General features: G+C 31.6%; 4 protein-coding genes and 1 pseudogene across 10 annotated transcripts; 3 read left to right on the forward strand and 2 right to left on the reverse strand.

Moving 5' to 3' along the window:
- Nucleotides 1-42: 42 nt before the first annotated feature.
- Nucleotides 43-9,006, reverse strand: LOC105673210 (odorant receptor 22c-like). 4 transcript variants are annotated; one of them, XM_067358410.1, is made up of 8 exons: nt 8,947-9,006; nt 8,140-8,218; nt 2,370-2,466; nt 1,865-2,174; nt 1,166-1,265; nt 639-740; nt 364-522; nt 43-193 (listed from the first exon to the last, which is right to left on the reverse strand). In XM_067358410.1, the coding sequence occupies exons 3-8, from the start codon at nt 2,449-2,451 to the stop codon at nt 134-136; spliced, it is 813 nt and encodes a 270-aa protein (XP_067214511.1). In that variant the 5' UTR covers nt 2,452-2,466; nt 8,140-8,218; nt 8,947-9,006; the 3' UTR covers nt 43-133. The 4 variants fall into 4 exon arrangements, with proteins under 4 accessions (XP_067214511.1, XP_012224112.2, XP_067214510.1 ...); XM_012368689.2 differs by lacking the exons at nt 8,140-8,218; nt 8,947-9,006 and adding an exon at nt 2,973-5,767; XM_067358409.1 differs by lacking the exons at nt 8,140-8,218; nt 8,947-9,006 and adding an exon at nt 2,973-5,767 and having other exon boundaries at nt 1,865-2,192.
- Nucleotides 5,856-8,622, forward strand: LOC105673212 (odorant receptor 13a-like). 2 transcript variants are annotated; one of them, XM_067358402.1, is made up of 6 exons: nt 5,856-6,296; nt 6,939-7,345; nt 7,562-7,661; nt 7,758-7,859; nt 8,062-8,220; nt 8,475-8,622. In XM_067358402.1, the coding sequence occupies exons 1-6, from the start codon at nt 5,856-5,858 to the stop codon at nt 8,547-8,549; spliced, it is 1,284 nt and encodes a 427-aa protein (XP_067214503.1). In that variant the 3' UTR covers nt 8,550-8,622. The 2 variants fall into 2 exon arrangements, with proteins under 2 accessions (XP_067214503.1, XP_012224114.1); XM_012368691.2 differs by lacking the exon at nt 5,856-6,296 and having other exon boundaries at nt 6,897-7,345.
- Nucleotides 9,007-9,720: 714 nt separating the features above from the next.
- On the forward strand, nt 9,721-15,396 carry adp (adipose). The gene is made up of 14 exons (XM_012368376.2): nt 9,721-9,874; nt 10,337-10,466; nt 10,862-10,992; nt 11,066-11,177; nt 11,621-12,004; nt 12,247-12,367; nt 12,489-12,656; nt 12,896-13,002; nt 13,341-13,468; nt 13,537-13,617; nt 13,827-13,969; nt 14,080-14,227; nt 14,455-14,647; nt 14,900-15,396. The coding sequence occupies exons 2-14, from the start codon at nt 10,401-10,403 to the stop codon at nt 15,104-15,106; spliced, it is 1,989 nt and encodes a 662-aa protein (XP_012223799.2). The 5' UTR covers nt 9,721-9,874; nt 10,337-10,400; the 3' UTR covers nt 15,107-15,396.
- Nucleotides 15,397-15,444: 48 nt separating this feature from the next.
- On the reverse strand, nt 15,445-20,471 carry BBS5 (Bardet-Biedl syndrome 5 protein). 3 transcript variants are annotated; one of them, XM_067358419.1, is made up of 8 exons: nt 19,974-20,471; nt 18,468-18,616; nt 16,878-16,927; nt 16,685-16,812; nt 16,470-16,605; nt 16,292-16,393; nt 15,875-16,066; nt 15,445-15,775 (listed from the first exon to the last, which is right to left on the reverse strand). In XM_067358419.1, exons 1-8 carry the CDS (start codon nt 20,012-20,014, stop codon nt 15,566-15,568), a joined length of 1,008 nt encoding a protein of 335 aa, XP_067214520.1. In that variant the 5' UTR covers nt 20,015-20,471; the 3' UTR covers nt 15,445-15,565. The 3 variants fall into 3 exon arrangements, with proteins under 3 accessions (XP_067214520.1, XP_067214519.1, XP_012224113.1); XM_067358418.1 differs by having other exon boundaries at nt 19,877-20,471; XM_012368690.2 differs by lacking the exon at nt 19,974-20,471 and adding an exon at nt 18,705-18,835.
- Nucleotides 18,809-20,191, forward strand: LOC105673043 (intracellular hyaluronan-binding protein 4.L-like; annotated as a pseudogene).
- Nucleotides 20,472-20,608: the final 137 nt, after the last annotated feature.

The raw sequence follows: 20,608 nt of genomic DNA on the forward strand, positions 1-20,608 counted from the left end.
TTATGTAAAAATATAGAAATTAACAGATATTTTATCAAAATATTAAATTAATAACTACAAACTTTTATTACAATTATACAGTTCCGTTTTACGAAAATAATAGTTTTTTTATCTTTTAATCTAATTCTTCTTTTTACTCTTCACCCATTATAATACGCACAAATGCCATGTACGAAAAAACTGTTGAAATATACTGTAAAAAAGTAAAATTATACTATTAACACTTAAAAATCATATACCGCCATGTCATGACAAATTTTTTTATATAAAAAACCTAAGAGATAAATTAAAATTGAAACATATATATGTGTGTGCGTGATATAATATGTTTAAAAGATAATCATTAAATAAATATATTCTTACCGACGCGTAATAATTCATGGATAAATTCGGTAACGCGAGTGGAATGGAAATAGTGACTGAACGTTGACTCCTCAGTATGACATAAATTAAAATTTTCTGCATGGCTACGTTATTATTGTACCATAATGAATCATAGGCAGCGGATGCAACGTCATTACTCTAATAAAAATGTTTGAGAAGTGGATTATATAATCAAAATATCGATATAAAGTGTATAAAGTGCAATTATATATGTGCATTTGTTTTTAAATATTTTATATATGTAAATAACTAACCGTATTTATTACATTATCAGCTGGCCAAGCAAACATATAGAGTTCCACAAAAGAGCAGAAAGCTATCATAAGGAACGTCCATTTTACTGACCATGGCTGACGCTGTTAAGTAAACACCGAGAAAAAATAATATATCTCGATCTCCTTTCATTTTTGAGATATTTCAATTTTACGATTTTTTCTTTAAACGTAATTTTCTTGAAAAAAACGATAATGGATAGAGATTTCTTTTCAGTCTCGTTTAAAAGATCTTGAAAAGCCCTATCGAATAATCGGAAAAAAATCTGTATCTTTCACCCTTTTCGAGGAAATCACGTTTAAAGAAAGAAACGAAAAACTCTGAAATATCTCACCAAAAAACTGAAATATCTCAGCAACAAAAGTAGATAGCAAACATGGCAGGACCTTAGCAACGAAAGCAGAGAGGCAAACTTGAGTCTCGTTTGAGAAAAGCTCTACGAGACTAGAAAGAGGTCTCTATTTATAAGTAATAATTTTCAAGCAAAAGCATAATGTGTTATACTCACACTCATAAAAGTTAGACAACCAAATATTACACCACCGGTACTAAAAGTTACGCATAATAATGCTACATAACGAATTGCGTACGTCACTTCTTTTGCAAATCTATAAATATTTATTTTTAGAATACAATTAAACTAATTTTTAATTGCTACGATGTTAAATTATAGAATTAGTGCGTAATTAATAATTACCAATACTTTATTTTGTATAATTAAAAAAAATATATTATATTACTAATAAAAATAATTTCAATATTTTATACATTGGTATAACTATAATACTTTTTTTATTGTACTTTCGGATTATACTTATTATTGTATTATAGATTTGGATTAAGTTATCATGTTACTATGTTTTATAATTATTGGATTAGGCTATTATGTTTTATAATCACTACAATTCGGGGCCGTTACGACTGTCTTTGGCGCCCCAACGCAAAGCTGCAAAAGAAAAAAAGTCATATTTTTCTGGCCACCACGCGATTAAACGAAGTTTTACAAACAGGCAGCATCCAGCCGGGTAGAAGCGAATCATCGCAGTCATCGAGCGATCAATTTTTACATATTTCTAGACACTTCAAAAATTTTGCGTCCCTCCAAATTTTACGCCCTACGCTAGTGTATATTGCGTATTGCCTAGTAACGCCCCCGACTACAATTAATCTAATAGCTTCGTTCAAGTCTATATTGTACATTGCATACCTGAGTAACATATTGTGTTCGTGCGTGCATTTTACCAGCTGCTTTATATTCGTTATCATGCGAATTCGGACGGACAGAATGTCAAATCTGGCAGCTACAAACCAAAGTAAAAGTGCAGCGAAGGTATTGGCGCCCACTTGCGTCACGCTCTGATAAATGAGCAATAGATGATGCGCGTAAATGATGCTTTTTACGGGTTGATACTGCGCGTCAAATGGATATTCTGCCTCACCCGGAAACGGTTGCGGCAGGAACAAGGGTCCTATCGCCACACTGATACCTGTCATCATCAGCCAGCTTAGAATGCCACCTGCAGTAATAAAAATAGCTTAATTGTAAATTATTATATTCAATTGTTATATTCCTTTTAATAATATAATTGTAATCTTTTAACGCACGAAAGAGAAATATGAATAATCAATTTAAGACAAATCTGTATTAACAGTAAGTAATAAACAAATCAGCGATGTTAATAACAGATATCGTAGTGTAATTTTTCACATACCATACAGCAGTTTGCATTTGTCAATATATTTTTGAAAAATTTCTCTTTCATACTTTAATGCTTGACGGTAATAATCTTCCATTATCGAAGTAATACTCTGCAATTTCAAGATTTATATTAATAATTTTCTGTAAATGCGTAAAATATTAGAATACTTTATACTACATTTGATTTCGATTGTCTTAATTTCAAATTATAGTAATTGTTAAATAAATAGTAAAAATAATAAAAATAAAAAATGCTCTAGTATTTTTATTTGAAGACAAACGAAGATCTCGTGGAAAGAGTTCGTAAAACATTGGCAGTCGTTTCAAATGACTGTGCGAATGCTAACAAAAGAATTTAACGCGTTAAAATGTCCGATTTCTAACATTACGCAATGATTCGAACAAATAGAAAATCTTGACTTTCAAAATAAAAAAAAGAATTTTAAAAAGTTACTATTCTAAAAAAGTTGAATACAGAACTGCTTACTTTGTAAAATTCATCACACGCAAGCGGATCAAAATCAATGAAGAATCAATTCTCCTCTTCTTGGAATAATGTTGGAAATGCTTAATAACACCGGCCAATTGTATGTAAGAATATAAATAAAAATCTTACCTGTAAACGTTTGTTCTGCATTGCAAAGAGTAACATCTGCAATGGAATTTGCGCGCTAACGCTTAACTGACATCCCACTTTCATCACGAGAAGTATGTCATCGCTGCGCTTACAGATTGTGTATATCATCACGATGCTAAATATCGTGGAATTTGCGAAACAGAGACACCGTAACGCATCACGACGGAGTCTCTGGAGCCTTGTCGCGTTCGGCGATAAAGGCCAGCAGCAAGCAAATGCCAAATAGATCTTCAGAAAAGCGATTACCCTGTCTAGCGTTATCTTACCCTTCATAATACGCGAAAACGTTTGAGAAATTCACGATGGAAACTCAAGCCGGCATAGCGCAAACTTTAATCAATCCTTCACAATATCGCGAGGTAATTTATCTGAGTAGACGTTGTATTATACATAATGATACTCCGTGCTGTAAGGCGCCAAGTAATATATCCACGATACGTGCATACGATATAAGTAGTATTATATCTCATCCTCGCAGAGCAGTGGATTTTCAGAGAATTTCAACGTGCGTATCGCACTAATAAAAAGTATTAACTTTAGATAGAATTATATAAAATTCCAGTTCCATAAAAGGTCAAGCAAATAATTATAATTAATTACAAAATTCAAGTTTTAATATCGCATACAATTAATATATTTCTTATTGTTAACTTTCCAAGAACTATTTTGCTCTGAAAATGTGGAAGTTTACTTGAGAAATATGATTTCTATTACCCAGGTTATTTATCATTTTATTACAACTTGCAGAGAGATTTCGAATTTTGCACGCAATATCGAAGCATTTAGAACCGACGATATCTCAACTATTGTGAATGATTACGTCTGAGAGGTTTCTTTTTAGAGGAATAATTTTCATCGATACCTGATGAGATATCTTGTATTTCACTGCCTTTTCTTACCATACAAGGAGGTAAAAGCCGCTTAATTAATCATATGTAGCGTACATAATGTTGAAACGCATTTATAGACGTTTTCAGATGTTATTTACAATATGTACACTCAAAATTCAGTTACAATACAATATACGGGGTGATTCATTTTAATCTTAACAGGCAAATATTTCACAAAAATATGCAGGGTCACCATCGTACGTCCCCCTTTATAATATACAACTTTCATCTGGAAAATTTTTTTTGTAAAATAGCATATTTTCGAAATATTTGCCTGTTAAGATTAAATGAATCAGATATATACATATTATATGGTTCCTAATATTTGAATATTTTTACGTTTAATATTTTCAGATGCTTGTGCATATATTTTGGACGACAGCCAGTGATATAAAGGATAAAACATCTGATTTCGATATCCAAAATACGTCGCAATTGCTTTTCATAATAAATTAATTTTTTTTTTTAAGTTTTGTTAATGTTATTACAGATTAGTAAATCAATTTAGCGGTTAGATATAAGAAATAAGAGTAAAAGTTGTATAATTTCTTATGAACTTAAAAAAGGCATAATATCTATAAAAAATTAGCAAAAGGTATAAAAAAGCGCTAAATACATATTAGAACAGTGTTGTACACACATACGTGTGTATACGCTCTCGCGCGCGCGCGCACATGTATATAAAAATTAACAGAAAAAATTGTCATATTATATTTTATCTATAGAAAAAAAACTGTAATATATTTCAATCTATTCATATCTATCAAAAAAGCTGTCATATATTCCTTGTATCATTTTATAAAACATATGATACCAGAAAATGGCGTCAAGTAAGAAAAAAATTATACACATTATTACTACAAAAATAGAAAATTGTTTTATAATTGTTTTATAAATATATTTTTTTATTTTTTATTGATCAATTTCTTAATAATTTAATAATATATCTTTTGTATGAAATATAAAATAATTTTCTATTTTTGTAGTAATGATATGTATTTTTATTCTCACTTTGCGTCAATTTCTAATATATTTTTTATAGAATGATATAAATAGAATATACAATATAACTTTTTTTAATAGATGAAATATGTGATTTTTTTTTCTATATGATTTTTCCATCAAACTCAAACCATCTTTGTCAATCATACATTGTTTTTAATTTTGCTATATATAGTTTCTATGTTTCAAAAATTTTTCACGTTACAAATATTTGCAATGCAAGTAATAATACAAACAATTATGCGTAAAAAACACACTGGCAACTTATGTTACATCTAATAATGTTATTCGCTTTGGTATATTTATTTCTAAATCTTTCATAACTATGATTATTATACAAAATCTGTATAAGTATTATGATATAAATCTAATCATTTTTTCAGCTTTTGATTTTAAAAAAATATAAAACATACTTTTATGTAGAATTTGCTGTAGATAATCATTCATTCAAATATACCAAGTGAAGCAAATGTGTTGAGAGCATTGCGAGTGGAAAAGACTCGCAAGGTAGCAAGGTAAAAAAATCTCTTTTTTGACTCAGCCGGTGAACACAGCCGGTGAATATGAGTAGTCTCCGCCTCTCCCGGTGAGAAATACAGAAACGAAGAAACGTCTATTTTATGGACGTCTACGCGTCTAATATAACGTCTTTTTGGCCTGTCATTTTTCACTGGCTTGGTGTAATCGAAATCGCAGCTAGTAGCCATAGCGAAATAAATAAACTAAATTAGCATACGTGTTGCTCCTCAATGTGCACACTCTGCGCTCTTCGAATAACAATTTTTCCGACAGCATTTAGATTGATGCGAGGAAAAAAATTATAAAATCCACTATGCATATCCTACAGCCTTATATAATTTATTATTCCCTCTCCGTTTCTCGTAATTCTCGCTGCACGATAGTTTCACGCGTATTTCTACCGGAGAAAACCACATTTTACGTTTATAAGATATAAATGAATGTGATATAAATGCAAGCTAAGCGTTCGATATGCAAGTGTTTTCTTTACTCGTCGAGCGATTTTTTTTCTACGAATTCTTGGAAAAATATCGTGAAGCATTCGAACGCAAAACGTATTGAAGCGTCTATATTAATAGTACAAGAAACTGTTATTATGAAAGAGAGAGAAATATTGACGATACAAAAGATTATTGCTTTTTTAAAAGTAGACTTAACGTTTGCCTGCTGTTGGCCACTTTCAGTGGAGGCCACTAAGTCGCAAAAAATTCGTAACAAGATATTTCGGTGGTTTTGCTGTTTAAATAGCTTGCTGATGTCAGTATCATTGATGTATACGTTAAGCCGCCAGTGTGATATGTTTCTCGTTATGAAAGTGGGCTGCGAATTAAGTGCCTTTCTACAAATTCCAATACAGATTATGTTATTCACGTTTCAAAATGATCGTTTGCAAGTAAGAGAGCAATGTGCTTGCGCTAAATTTGTCGTAATTGCAGTTTATATCTATTTATTTTATTACTTGTAACGCCAATATCAAAATGTACGCGACTTTAATGAATAGTTTTATAGATGCGAAATAACTTCATCACATCTCTTTGTATTTAATTAGAATCAATGATGATCGGATCATGTGTTACCTTTATTTCTTAAAACTATCTTTACTTATAAAAAAAATTATTATGCATTTATAGTTCTAGACATTATATTTGTGCAAAATTTAATTTGCACAAATTTAATTTAATTTAATTATTATAAATTATCTGGCTGATGTAGCACGGCTGAAAGTATATTTGCTTTCATTACATTTTTGTATCATACATTAGCAGAAAAATCTGCAGTTTGTGTCAAGTATTTCCAACTCCAATCATCTTTTTCATGGTGTCTTAGATTTTGTTCTCGTTCTAAATGCTTTTTTACGTGTTCCGATAAGTTTTCACCTGATGAATACATAAAATACATTCTTCTTTTTTTTCTTTTGTCTAAAATATTTCCAGACCCATGTATCCTTTTCATTCTTTTTTTGCGTATAAAAATCTGCATGCGTATCACGTACGTGGTCCTTAAATTCATATGTTAAATTCATACGTTTGCTTAGGTCGTGATATATGAAATGGAAAATTATATGGAGTATGCGAACTTGGAGGAGCAAAATGTGTTTCAACGTTATGTTAATAAATGTAAATTATTTTACGGAATGACAATGAGTGTACTGACTGTAACTTTGATTGCTATGATCTTTGGACCGTTGCTGCTATCGCAACCTTTTCCAATCGAAGTAGAATATCCATTTTACGTGGACGTACAACCGATAAAGACAATCATTTATTTGCATCACGTAATGGCCGTATATCAAAGTTACGTGCAAGTATGTGGTAACATCTTCATAGCTCTTTTGCTTTGGTTCGTAGCGGCAAGATTTGAGATTTTGTGCCACAATTTTCGAAAAGTTACAAATATCTCAGAATTTCTCATGTGCGTAGAGCTGCATCAACATTTATTACGGTAAGATGTAAAGCGTCACAGCATAATGAGAATAAAAATAATAATTTATGTTAATAACAATAAAATCATTGTTTGCTTCAATTTTTTTTGTTTCCAATAAATTGATTATATTATTTTAAATTTCTGTCGCGTTTATTATTAACTTGTAGATTAGAAAAATTGAAATACTCGAAAAATAACACTGAAAACTTGAGAATAATTAATAACTGATTGCAGATACGCGAAGGATGTTACTATGACAGTTCGATATATAGCATTGACATCAATAGTGTTTAGCACTGTAGCAGTAGTATTTAGTGGTCTTACTTTTTTGAGTGTAAGTCGTGTGTATCTTCATTTATTCTACGTATACTATGATCATATTCAACAATTTTAAGGTATAAACCTTAATATTTGCGCACTTATTTTGTAGCGACAACCATTAACTATAAAGGCCCAATTTTTGACAATCGGCGCATCTTCACTTGTAGAAGTCTTCATCTGCGCGTGGCCAGCTGATTACATATTACGCATGGTAAGATATAACGTTAGAACGTAGAAAAAACTAAAGAAAATTGATTCTGATAATAAAATTGATAAAAAATCTTATTAATTAAAAGAATATAACATTTCTATTCAATTATAAAAAATGTTTGCGTTCATATATTTGAATATAAATGCAACAATATTGTTACTATCGCTAGATTTATAAGAAAATTGCAATTTTGATCCTTCAGAGCAATAATGTTGGCCACGCTGCATATGATTCATCATGGTACAATAAAGAAATAATGTTACAAAAGGATTTACCTTACCTCATAATGCGATGCCAGCAGCCTGTAACTGTTACTGTTCCATGTATGCTACCGACACTTTCACTCAATTATTATGCTTCTGTAAGTCACATACAATATTTATTAGAAATATATATAATTATTACATACTAAATAATTTATTATTCAGAATTTAATATTGCTGGATATAATTTATAAATTTCAAATTGTTTTTTTAAGCATTGAACATTATTTTTGAACGCGAATTAAAAATAACTTTGAGATATGTTCGTCAAAATTCATAATAAATTCTAATCAATTTATCATTATATTAAGCGTACATGTACTGATCTAAATTAAATGTTTATATCTGGCAGTATTTGTCAACAACGTTTTCCTATTTGACAACGTTTCGGGCAATATTTGCCGTGGAGGATGGATTACAAATATGATTGATTGTATGTATTGTGTTTTTTAATTAAATAAGTATAATTTATAAAGCAATATATTATTGTAAATATTTTAGTTAAATAAATTTCAATTAAATAAAATCTAAATGATTTTGTAAAATACGAAATTAATAAACAAATAAGTTTAAGCTAAATGTTTGTGTAGAAGTTTATTTTGTCAATATTCACTGAACATAAACATCTCAATAGTTATATTTCCAGACAGCACGCATGTCCAAAATTGGGACATAAAACGTCTGAAAGACGTCATGTGCGCTGTCTGGGTTAGATCTTCAGCGTTTCTAAAAATGTTTGTTACATAAATCAATTTACAATGTATTGAATCCTTTGTAACATATTCTTCATTTGTTGAATACATTTTTATAAATAAATTGCTTACCTAATTTGTATTTTCTCATTGCATTGTTGTATTTTGTTTAATTGCTCGAACATCTAGCATTAATTTATCTGCTCACTAATTTTAATTTTTTTAAATTGTTGTATCAATAATTGCGTAAATTAATGTATTAATTAGACTTCTGTTTCCTGTTAAGAGATGTATATTGATAGAGAAAATTGTAGTGTAAGAGAGAAAAAGTGTAACAATCGGTATAAACTAGACTTATATAAACGTTGTGAAGTTGGCTGTATTAAAAATAATATAATTTTATATTTATAACTCAATGAATAAATTATTTGACAGATACAGTTTTCTCGCGTTCTAATGTTGAATCTTATACTTACAATTAATCAACAATTAATTTATTGCAATAAATTGCAATAACGTAACAACGCTACAGATCCTTACCGGTCTACTTAGTCATGGATGCATGAATATCTAGATACGATATGCATAGTCCGAAAAGTCTCTAATAAAGGTATATTCAGACAACTTGCATAGATGCATAAGCATAAGCATAAGAAAATAGACCAATCATGTTTCCGTGCCATTTAATTCATTTAGGCGGTTTTCCAGCTAATAACACAAAATGATATCGGATATCATACAACGACAGAATGATACTTGTGTCGACTTGTGTCATTAGCTGGAAAGCGGCTTAGTAATTTCAAATTTACTCTATCACTGATGCCTTAAATATAAACAATTATCAATAGATGGTGCTGCTTGTTGTTTATATTTGCATACACTAGCTCCTTTCTCTATCTAATCTTTTTTAGGTTCCAATGGAGAGTGAGACAGCTTCTTTATAATTTCTTACGCTCTTTATATTGTGCTTTTAATCATGCGACGAATGAATATTAGCATGAAATGCGGTAATTGGTGTATGGAGTGGAATTTATTTGCGAAGAGCTTTAAATAAACGCAGGTATGTTTGTGCATTCTTGTATACATATATATGTATGTATATATATGTATGAAATATATGTATATTTACATATATTTATGGGTTTTGTGTGTGTTGTGTATGTGTGGTATGCATCTATATTTGCCATGTGTAAACCTTAGATGTGGAATACCAAGTATCTTATGTATTTTACATGTGCACAATTCCGTTTATCAATATCTCACTTATTGGAATAGTATGCTATCCAAATGTCAATGAAACAAAAAATTCTTCATTACTGACATATATACTAATAAAATTTTGACAAATTTTGTGCAATACATTACACTTGAATTCACTTATTGCTTTATAAGTTATTTGTCCAAAATAGTGACAAAATAATAAAAATGTCTTTTGATTAATGAATTATTGTTTAACTATTCAATTTATATTAATTTGCCAGTACTTTTATTCGGTGATTATACATGTTTTTCTTATTTTCAGGAAACATCAATTTGTATTGCGTCACAATAAGTAAAAAAAAAAAAAAAAAAAAAAAAAAATTAAAATGTTTCCTTGTACTCAGAAGAAGGACAATAGGGTCCTGGATTTGATACGGCAAAGAGAAATACAAGTAAGTTGTGAAATAACTATAGTTTGATAAAGTATCAGTTATGATCACCGTTAATAAAATAAATTCTGCTAAAAATAACCAAATTTGATAATAGAATTTTATACAAAGTTCAAAGTTCATAAAATTTGTAGATGTATTCTAAATCTCAAAACTAACCAAAATAATTCTAATGAACATGAGCCCTAAAACCTAAATTGTAGTTTATCTATAAAGTTTATGCATATTCTGTTATCTTTTTGCGATATAAAAATTGCAACTGATGTTGGAAAAAAATGGGAATCAATTTATAATAGTATTTGTTGCTATCCAGAATCATTAATGACTAATGTTACTACCAATTAGTTTAAAATAGCATAGTGCTTAATTATGTGGCAATTGTCTCATGTTTAATTTAGGATTCAACAACGCATACAATTCTACAAAAGTTACATGTTACGGAAAATCTAATATCGCGTTTAGGTTTAGAAAAGGAATTAAATGGTCATACAGGCTGCGTTAATTGTTTAGAATGGAACGAGACTGGAGAGTATGTATCTGCTATATTTATCTTTACTCATTTTTTTGTTGCATCAATGATTTAAAATACTTTATTCACTCAGAGTTCTTGCATCGGCTTCGGATGACAAGGATATCATATTATGGGACCCTTTCCGTTATGAAAAGAAATTGGTACTTCACTCTGGTCATCGTGGAAATATATTCTCTGTAAAGGTATATTAATTGATATTAATCTAACTCTGTAAAATGTTACTTCATTTTATAACCTTATAAAATAACAAATGTTTCTTAAGTATTTGATTAAATGGAATATTATCTAACAATTTTTAAAGTTTATATTACTTTAACATTTGGCATAAGGTACACTTGAAAGAACAAATTAAAATTTTTCTCAATCTTTGACTCATATTTTGTTGGAAAAGAATAGTAAATGATTTGGATTCATGGAAATATAAGTATTGTACAAAGGAATTTTTTATTTTAAAATTTGAATTTGTTTCTTTCAAGTTACCTAACTTTTGAACAGAAAACTTTTAGAAACTTTTGCTCTCGTAATTGTGAAACGCATTGTAATGTTACTTTCTCAACGAACTTTAAATATCTCATTTCCAAGGTATGTCACGCGAGATATTTATTTTGACATTATTTGCTTTTAGTTTATGCCAAAATCAAATGACAGTGTACTGGTGTCAGGTGCAGGGGACTGCAGAGTTCGGATACACGATCTTACGCTCTCCGAGCCGATATTCACGTGCAAATGCCACAAGCAGCGTATCAAACGCGTCGCCACCGTGCCCAGTATACCTTTCTTGTTCTGGAGCGCGGGTGAGGACGGTCTCTTCCTGCAATACGACATTCGTACGCCACACGCTTGCAGGAGTAACGACCACAGTGTGCTCGTGAATTTGGTGTATCATATGGGTCGTTATGCGGAAGGCAAATGCATTGCTGTGAACCCGAGGAAGCCTGAACTCGTAGCCATTGGAGCGAATGATGCATATATTCGGATGTATGATCGACGAATGATAAAGCTGTCACAGGTGATTTCATGACATTCCCGACATCAATCAATGTTTCATCGTGGTTTATATAACGTTTGCATAAATTGTTTTTGTGTAGATAATGCAAACTGTTATAAAAACTAATTAAATTGTGAAATGATTAACGTAGCTGATTTTGCAAAATTTTATGATGTAGCAAACTGGCATTTGGATAAAAATAAATCTGTTTAGGCTTGATATATACGCGTAATTTACATTGCGATTCTCTCTAAAATTTGCAGATTCCACCGTCTCCCACGATACAAGATAACTCGGACTGGGCTAACGTCAGCATGTATCGAGCAGGCAAGGGCGATCCGGATGACAATATTCCACTGGGTAGCGTGCAGTACTTTATCGCGGGTTCGTTCGTACAATCAGAGATAGCGTACGCACTTCCTTCTACCCTATTCTCCTCTTCTGCTAAGTATCGCACGATCACCTTTAACAGAGAGAGTTCATTATTTGGTTTAATATTGAACAGACCATCTGCACTCCCGTGACGGTAACAGAAGCATCACGACTACTTACCTGACATTCAGCGACGACGGAAATGAATTGCTCGTGAATATGGGTGGCGAACAGATCTACTTGTTCGATATCAATGATTCGAACAACTCGAGAACCTTTTTTGGATCCAAAAGATATTCAGGTAGTTGTTGTAAATTTATCATTTTTGTGTGCGCGTTGTGTTTCTTCGTAGGCATGTTCTCTTTTCCAACTTAAAAAAAAAAAAAAAAACGCAATGCGACAGATGCAAAAGGTTTCCTGCAACAAAACAAATCAGTAGAAGTTAGTATAGTCAAACATTTGTGTCTGAATCTTGACTGTCATTTTCATTAATTTAATAAAGTTTTATGTAGCATTAAATATTGATTATTTTTTCACTAGAATCAACCGAGCAAAGCCAGGAACAAAATGATGTCTGTAGTATGGAAGATCTCACGGATAAAAATGTCAAAATATTGCCATCTCACGTTGAAGAATTAAAGCGCCAAGTAAGTTTGTGCAGAATTCTTTTTTGTATATGTGAAATTCATCTTTAAGAGAAAGTATTTTTAGAAATAATATTTTTGTTTCTTTATCACTGTTTTAAGCCTTAAATATATTTATGCTAACAAGTTGACTGCAAGGGATGCTCCACTGTATGTTTTATGAAGATTTGCTCTTGTAGATGTCATGTTCAGTAAAATCTTTTCGTACCTTTGATTGTTACATTTAAGCATTTAAAAGAAAGAGCTATATCCGATAATTAAGTATCTTATATGTTGTACAAAAAATGATTTTAAAAAGTTTTTACTTATAATAATTAATACAATACGTTCTTTGATTATAGGCAAACGAAGGTTTTGAACAACAAAAATATTCATTAGCAATTAATTTGTATAATAAAGCAATTTCTCACTGTCCAACGGCGGCGGTATTGTTTGCCAATCGAGCAGCTGCTTATATGAAACGTGCTTGGTAATAAATACACATAAATTAAATAATTATAAAAAAAAGATATTTACATGTAATTTCAATATTTCTAGGGACGGCGATATTTATGCCGCTTTACGAGATTGCAAGGTGACGTTACTTCTCGATCCGGAACATGTAAAAGCTCATTTTAGGTATATATAATGCCTAATAAATAAGTATTAGAGCCATTATAATTTGAAAACCATGCATTTGGGAATATGCTCGTGACTCTTTTCTTTTTAAATAATCTGTACTTGTTTTAAATAGTTCGTTGTTATTCTAAATTTTTCGATTCAGCTCTTTATACTTGACGTCTGTCATCTGAATTCTATCATTATAACTCGCTCGCACGTATGTACAGATTGGCGCGTTGTCTGTTTGATTTAAATCGATCCATCGAAGCTGACAAAGTGCTCAAGAATTTCCAACAAAAATTTCCAGAATATGCATCTAATTCAGCATGCAGAGCGTTAAAAATGGATATAAAAGAAGCTATTGACGCCGGTAACACACATTATCTCGATATCACTCTCGCAAAAAGAAATGCTGAAAGAATATACATAATTATTAACAGTTGTATAAAAATATTAATTGCGTAATTGGTTGTCTATTAGGAAAGGATGTTACGCAAACCAATCAGACATTTTATCCAATATCGGAATACGAGCAAGAATGGAGACGTAACACAATCGATTACAAAATGAGATTCTGCGGCCATTGTAATACCACGACTGACATAAAGGAGGCGAACTTTTTCGGAAAGTAAATAAATTTGAGTAACAGTATTAATTTTTTAAGTATTAACAAATAAAATAAAATTATCCAAAACGATTAGAAAACAAATTTATGTAAAGATTATCTATTTAAGATTATTTGACACGCTAAACTGAAATCTGCAGTAGAAATTTTGGAACTTTAAATTGCAAACTCAATGTAGCAATTAGATATTCGAGAAAATAGATTTACATTGTGTCAAATTCTGTTTCAAGCAATGGTCAGTACATAGTAGCTGGCTCAGACGATGGTTCCTTCTTCATTTGGGATCGTAATACCACCAATATTGTGCGTGTACTACGAGGAGATGACAGGATTGTCAATTGTTTACAACCACATCCATCCACGTGCTTGCTAGCTACTAGCGGCATTGATCCAGTAATCCGGTTATGGAGCCCATGGCCAGAGGTAAGTTTATTTGCTTTATTCTTTTTTTTTCAAAAGATTTGATTTGTTCTTTCACATTTTTGTGAAAAGTCAAGATTAAAAGTTTTTAAAAATTTTGACTGCAAATTTGAATTTAATGTCTCCAAAAATTTTGAATATACATCTTTACACAAATTAAATTGTCTTTTCATAGAAATTATTTTTGGCAATGAAGCATTTTTATTTTCTCAATAGTTGGAAGACGTAATTACCTTGATTTAATTCTGATTACAGGATGGTAGTGTAAATGAGAGAGAAATTCAAAATTTGGACGATGCTGCGTCGGCCAACCAAGTGCGCATGAACAGTGATCCGTTTGAGCTAATGCTCATGAACATGGGATACAGATTTCCCGTTTCCCAGCATGAATTTAGCGATGAAGACGGTGAGGATCAGCACGACCAGCCGATAACGCAAGCTTTAAATTGTAGGCCAAGCTAATTCTCGCAAGAAAGAGCACACTAAAAACGACTAGATATAATTGAGGATTTATCATGTGTATTTATAATTATCACTATTATTTGAATTTTAATTCTTTTTTTCACTGATAATACGTCTTAATACGTCTCAAAGCACTTACGTTGTATAATTTTTTAAGCAGACAATTTTGTAAGCGGTCAAAAGCGAAACAAGACCTTAAAATCTTATAATTATAATTTTTAATTGCTAAAATATTGTGATGTATCGTTAAGGAAATTGCAAAAATTACATGAACATTATTTTGAGTCTTACACGATGTAGTTAATATATTGTGTTAAAATATTTTTTTGTACAAAATATGGATTTGTTTTTTCTCATTCTCTTGTGAGCGTGTTTTTACAGTGAGAAGAAACTCGCATGGTAATTTGTCAGTTTCCAGTATTGGTATGTGGAAACTTTAAGTTTCGAAAAGGTGAAAAGTTAAGACGACGGTACGAGTTCCCACAAACTCTGCAGTGTACTTCCTTCTCTCGGATCTTCTGCCGCGAGTCCCAAGTGAATCGAGAAATTTGGCTTCCTCTGACCTGTTTCCCCCTCGGAAAAGTAATAACCAAACACATTTGATATTTCAGCTTGATTATCCTGTATCTCAGTGAATTGTTCCACACTAATTTCCTTTTGTGAAGGTGGCTGTAGAATAAGAAGTGTCAAAAAGTTGACTTACTTATCGTTAACTGATGAATTTAAATCAACGTCAAGTTTCAATTATGATAAAATGAAATAAGATACCTGATGCTCAAACGTGTATTCCACGCCGAAAATGGGAAACTTTTCAAATTCCGAACGGAGAATCGAGATCTCTTTGTGAGTGATGTGAAGCTGTTGCAGAGGATTAACGCGGAAACCTAAGATATATCCTCCACTGGCCTCCGTACTTAAAATGACTAAAGTCGGTCCAAATTTTGATGTTCTAATAGTAATCTGCGAGAAATTCATCCATGTGAAATATAATAATTTTTTAGCAAAATGTCAATTTTTTATTTCATACATTTTCATATGTTTAAATTTGAATAGTAAGGAGAAGATTCTTTTGAAAGATTATTAAAAGTTATCTTTTCTCTTAGTATATATTAGTATATATTTAAGAAATATATATATATATAAATGTTCAAATTTACACATATGCACATATCATTTAAAACTCACATTTCCAATTGTAAGATAAGGTATCGACACGTTGAACTGATGATTTACATCCGCATACCACACCAAACGTATATTTGTTATAATAAAAGTTCCGATATTTCCCTAAAACAATCATTTATCTCGTTAGCAATCAAACGTCTACAAAATTAATATTTTAAAAATTAAATCAAAGTCTCACCTGTTCGACGGACAAATTCCAGACATCTTGTATGGAGGAATGCACTTTTTCTTGAGGCAACAGGTCCAGTCGATTCTCACGTATGATGCCGCTTCTTAGTTTGATTTCTCTGTAGATCTTCGACGATACGTAAGCTCTGCAATAAATACTTTGCAGAGGCAACTATCGTTACGGCTAATAATTGTATATTTATATCAATTTTGTACATATCTTACCTGTAAACGCCTATGACCGAAGTGTAGTGTCTCGTACTTTTAGTGTCGTGATTTGTAAATATAAATTCGTATCGACAATTCCGAAACGAAGTCAGTATATGAAGAGCTTGTGTATGTCCGCCATGAATCTGAAAAGGAAAAATTATTATGAGCGACAAAAGTATTCACTGCAATTCGCCAAGACAATTCTTACCATTGAAAGAATTCTCGTGTTCACCGTGATAAATGTATTGTAGCCGACGCCTGTAAAATCATACATCTAAAATATTGGCAAAATAGTTTCATAGATTTGTGTTACAATTCATTTTAAATATCTGTAAAATCTAAACACAGTCTGATTAGTTTAGAAATTTCAGTATAAAATAAAAAATTTCAAAAACTTTTAGCTAATATACGAGGGTAGTTCGAAAAGTTTTCGGCCTAATACAAAGATGACGTTAGAAGTATCAAACCGCTGTAATGTTTTGCAAATTTTATCCTGTAGAGGACTATTGTCAAAATTTTAGACAGATACGTTTATTAGTTTCTTTATTTTAGTTGTGTAAAGCAGTCAACTTTTGGTTTTCTTTAAAAATGAATAAAGACGAATGTCGTGCAGTGATAAAATACTTCTTTTTAAAAGGTTTAACGCCAGCAGAAATAAAAGCCGAACTTGATTTAACTTTGGGAGACTCTTCACCATCGTTTTCAACTGTTAAAAAATGGGCTGCTAAATTTAAACGTGGTCATACGTCCATAAGTGATGAACGCCGAAAAACCGCTGCAAGTGACGAAATCATAGAAAAAATCCGTAATGCCGTGTTGAATGATCGACGAATAAAACTGCGTGAGCTTGCTAACATTGCAAACATCTCATATGATTGCGTTTACAGCATTGTACATAAGCATTTGCAAATGAAAAAGCTTTCAGCGCAATGGGTGCCGCGTTTGCTAACAGTCGATCAAAAATGCATTCGAATGAACGTTTCTAAGGAGTGTTTGGACATGTTTAAACGCAATCCCGATTTTTTGCAGCGCTTTATCGCTGTTGATGAAACATGGATTTACTATTACACGCCAGAAACTAATCAACAGTCGGAGCAATTGGTAGAAGCGGGTGGAAGTGTTCCAAAGAAGGTGAAAACAGTTCCATCAACCGGAAAGGTGATGGCAACTGTTTTTTGGGATTTTCATGGTATTGTGCTCATCGACTACCTAGAAGAAGAAAAAACCACCAACAAAGAATATTATGCAGCATTATTGGATCAATTGAACGATGCTATTAAGGCCAAACGTCCTCATTTGGCAAAAAAAAAAGTACTTTTCCATCATGACAATGCACCTGCTTACACTTCTTCGATTGCAGTTGCAAAATTGTATGAATTGGGCTTTGAATTGGTTCCGCACGCGCCGTATTCACCAGATTTAACCCCCAGTGACTTTTTTTTCTCTTCACACATGAAGACATGGCTCTCTGGACAAAGATTTGGCTCAAATATCGAAGTAATCGATAAAACTAACGCTTATTTTGAAGGTTTAAAGAAATCACATTATACAGACTGTATAAAAATGTTAGAATATCGTTGGAATGAGTGTATTAAGTTGGAAGGGGACTACGTTGAAACATAAAAAAGGGGACTATGTTAAAAAATAAAAAAAAAAATGTTGCCGAAAATCATGTGTTTTCTGTGTCAGGCCGAGAACTTTTCGAACTCGTATTGTGTAGCCAACACATCCTTAAATTGTTCAATTTTGAATTTTTTTTCATTTATAAATGTTTGTAACTGTCTCAATCGTGTCGTACTTAAATTGATTCGTGGTAAAGACGAGGAATGCCAGATGACTCTCAAGTTTGTGACAATTAGTTTTCCGAAGTCTCCGGGGTTGCCCTTCGTGTCTTCTATCATCTCGAGTTTATCAACAGTGAGCTCACCGACTCGTAGTTGCATGTTGCTATACGCAAGAGAAAGCAAAGAAAATATATATCAAGTATTATATAATATCCATTATATATTATATCTCAACGAAGAAAATATTATACATTGTATAATCTAATTGTTTGTTGCCGCATTTAGATCCATATTGGATAGTGAGTATTTTCGTTATACAAGGATTCAAGAGTAGCCGTGAAACTTCCGATAAATCCTTGACGTGAAGATAACGAGTCAAGGAAACGAGTACGCAGTCACAGTCACGAATAAATTCATGCTGGCTCTCGACGAGAGCGAAGACCCGTTGGAAGTATTAAAAATGTAGGAGTCAGAAAAAATTAGAGAGAGAGAGAGAGGAAAAAAGAAGGAATACTTGTTCGAAAAAGAAAACAGAAGCAAACAGCAGTAACAACAGCAACAGGATAAATAAAGGTTGCCAACAATAAAAAGAACCGCGTCATTAAGGATGCTCTGCAGCCGCCGTCGAGGGAGCAGAATGTGATGATAGATGAAGCAAACAAAAAGCTTAGTCAAGAGTAAGCAAAGGCAACCGCAATGTGAAATTGTCTGAAGGATCCTGCAAAAAATGTAATAATAATCGGAGCAGAGAAAATGGCGAGAGAACACTGCGTAGCCAGGGAGAATTCAGACGAGGTCCTCCTGGCGAAGGTCGTGAAACACGCGAATTCCGAAATTCGAACGACACCTAACGTAGCGAATACAGAGAATACCGTGGCCGCGGTTGTATTTGCGGTATGGGCCGTCGACGTGGAATGAACGCGGTGACTTTGATAACCGCGGAAAACGCGAATTCGATCGCCAAAGCGGCTCTGATAAGACACGTATTAAGCTTGTCGACGGGAAAGACGATATTGGCTTCTACAACTTTCGATTCACAACAATGAGATTGAAGAAAGCTACGAGGAGATAAACAAACCAGAGTCGAGTTTCGAGGAAGATTTTTTTTCAACAGAAAAAGAAGAGAGCGAAGGACTGTGTCGACACATGATACCTAATCGAATGAAGAACACTATCTTTTATCGTTATTAATTGTACATTTAAATTATTAAATATAGTGAGTAAATTAAGCTAATTAAGTATAAATATAATGACCAATATGGCTGTATTTAACACCAAATGTGGCTATTTAAACACAAGTTTATAAACACAATATATTAATACATTATTTTATTTATATATTATTATATTTTTTATTAGAAATCATAATTTGTGACAAGTAGATTGAATTATTTTAAATTTAGTAAACTGTATGCGATGTTACACTGACAAAACTGCAAACATGAAGCAGGAAACGAACAGCCGCATTTAGCATAGAAATAAAACCGATAGCTTGAAAATGACTGAAATTTTATAATTACGAGTGAGAAATATCGAATCGGACTTCACTATCGTGCCACATTTTTGATATCAGTTAAATAATAACTGCGATTGACTCCAACTTATGGCAGACTGAAAATCAATACTGTTGTCATACTTACAGAATGCACAACAATACATTACGGTGTGGAATTTTTATATGAATAAATATTTATATATAAAATATCTTCCTTGTAAATAAATTTTTTAAAAAATTTAATGTTTACAAGATTTATTAATCCGTTTTTTAATTTTTTATTTGAATATTTATTTCATGATTGATAATATAAATCCAATGTTTTTATTATATAAAATCATAATTGGTTCTTTTTAAATTAATATTTAGAATCAAGTTTTCTTTTATAAATGTAAAATATTCTCAATTATAATAACTAATTAAATTTAGTGACAATAGCAATTATACTATATATAAAAATATTCATTACGAACATTCTTTTTAAGAAAAATAATAATATATATGTGATAAATGTATAGCGCGCGCGCGCAGTCTTTCGCATAATATTACATATACACCTTGCTTTATAGCTAATTAAATTACATAAATTTACATAAATGAAAATTAATGGTACCTAAAAATAATAGCGAAAGATAAATAAAAAAAACTTACACTTATTGC

The sequence above is a fragment of the Linepithema humile genome, chromosome 6 (assembly GCF_040581485.1).
Source record: "Linepithema humile isolate Giens D197 chromosome 6, Lhum_UNIL_v1.0, whole genome shotgun sequence".
Classification (NCBI taxonomy): Eukaryota; Metazoa; Arthropoda; class Insecta; order Hymenoptera; family Formicidae; genus Linepithema; species Linepithema humile.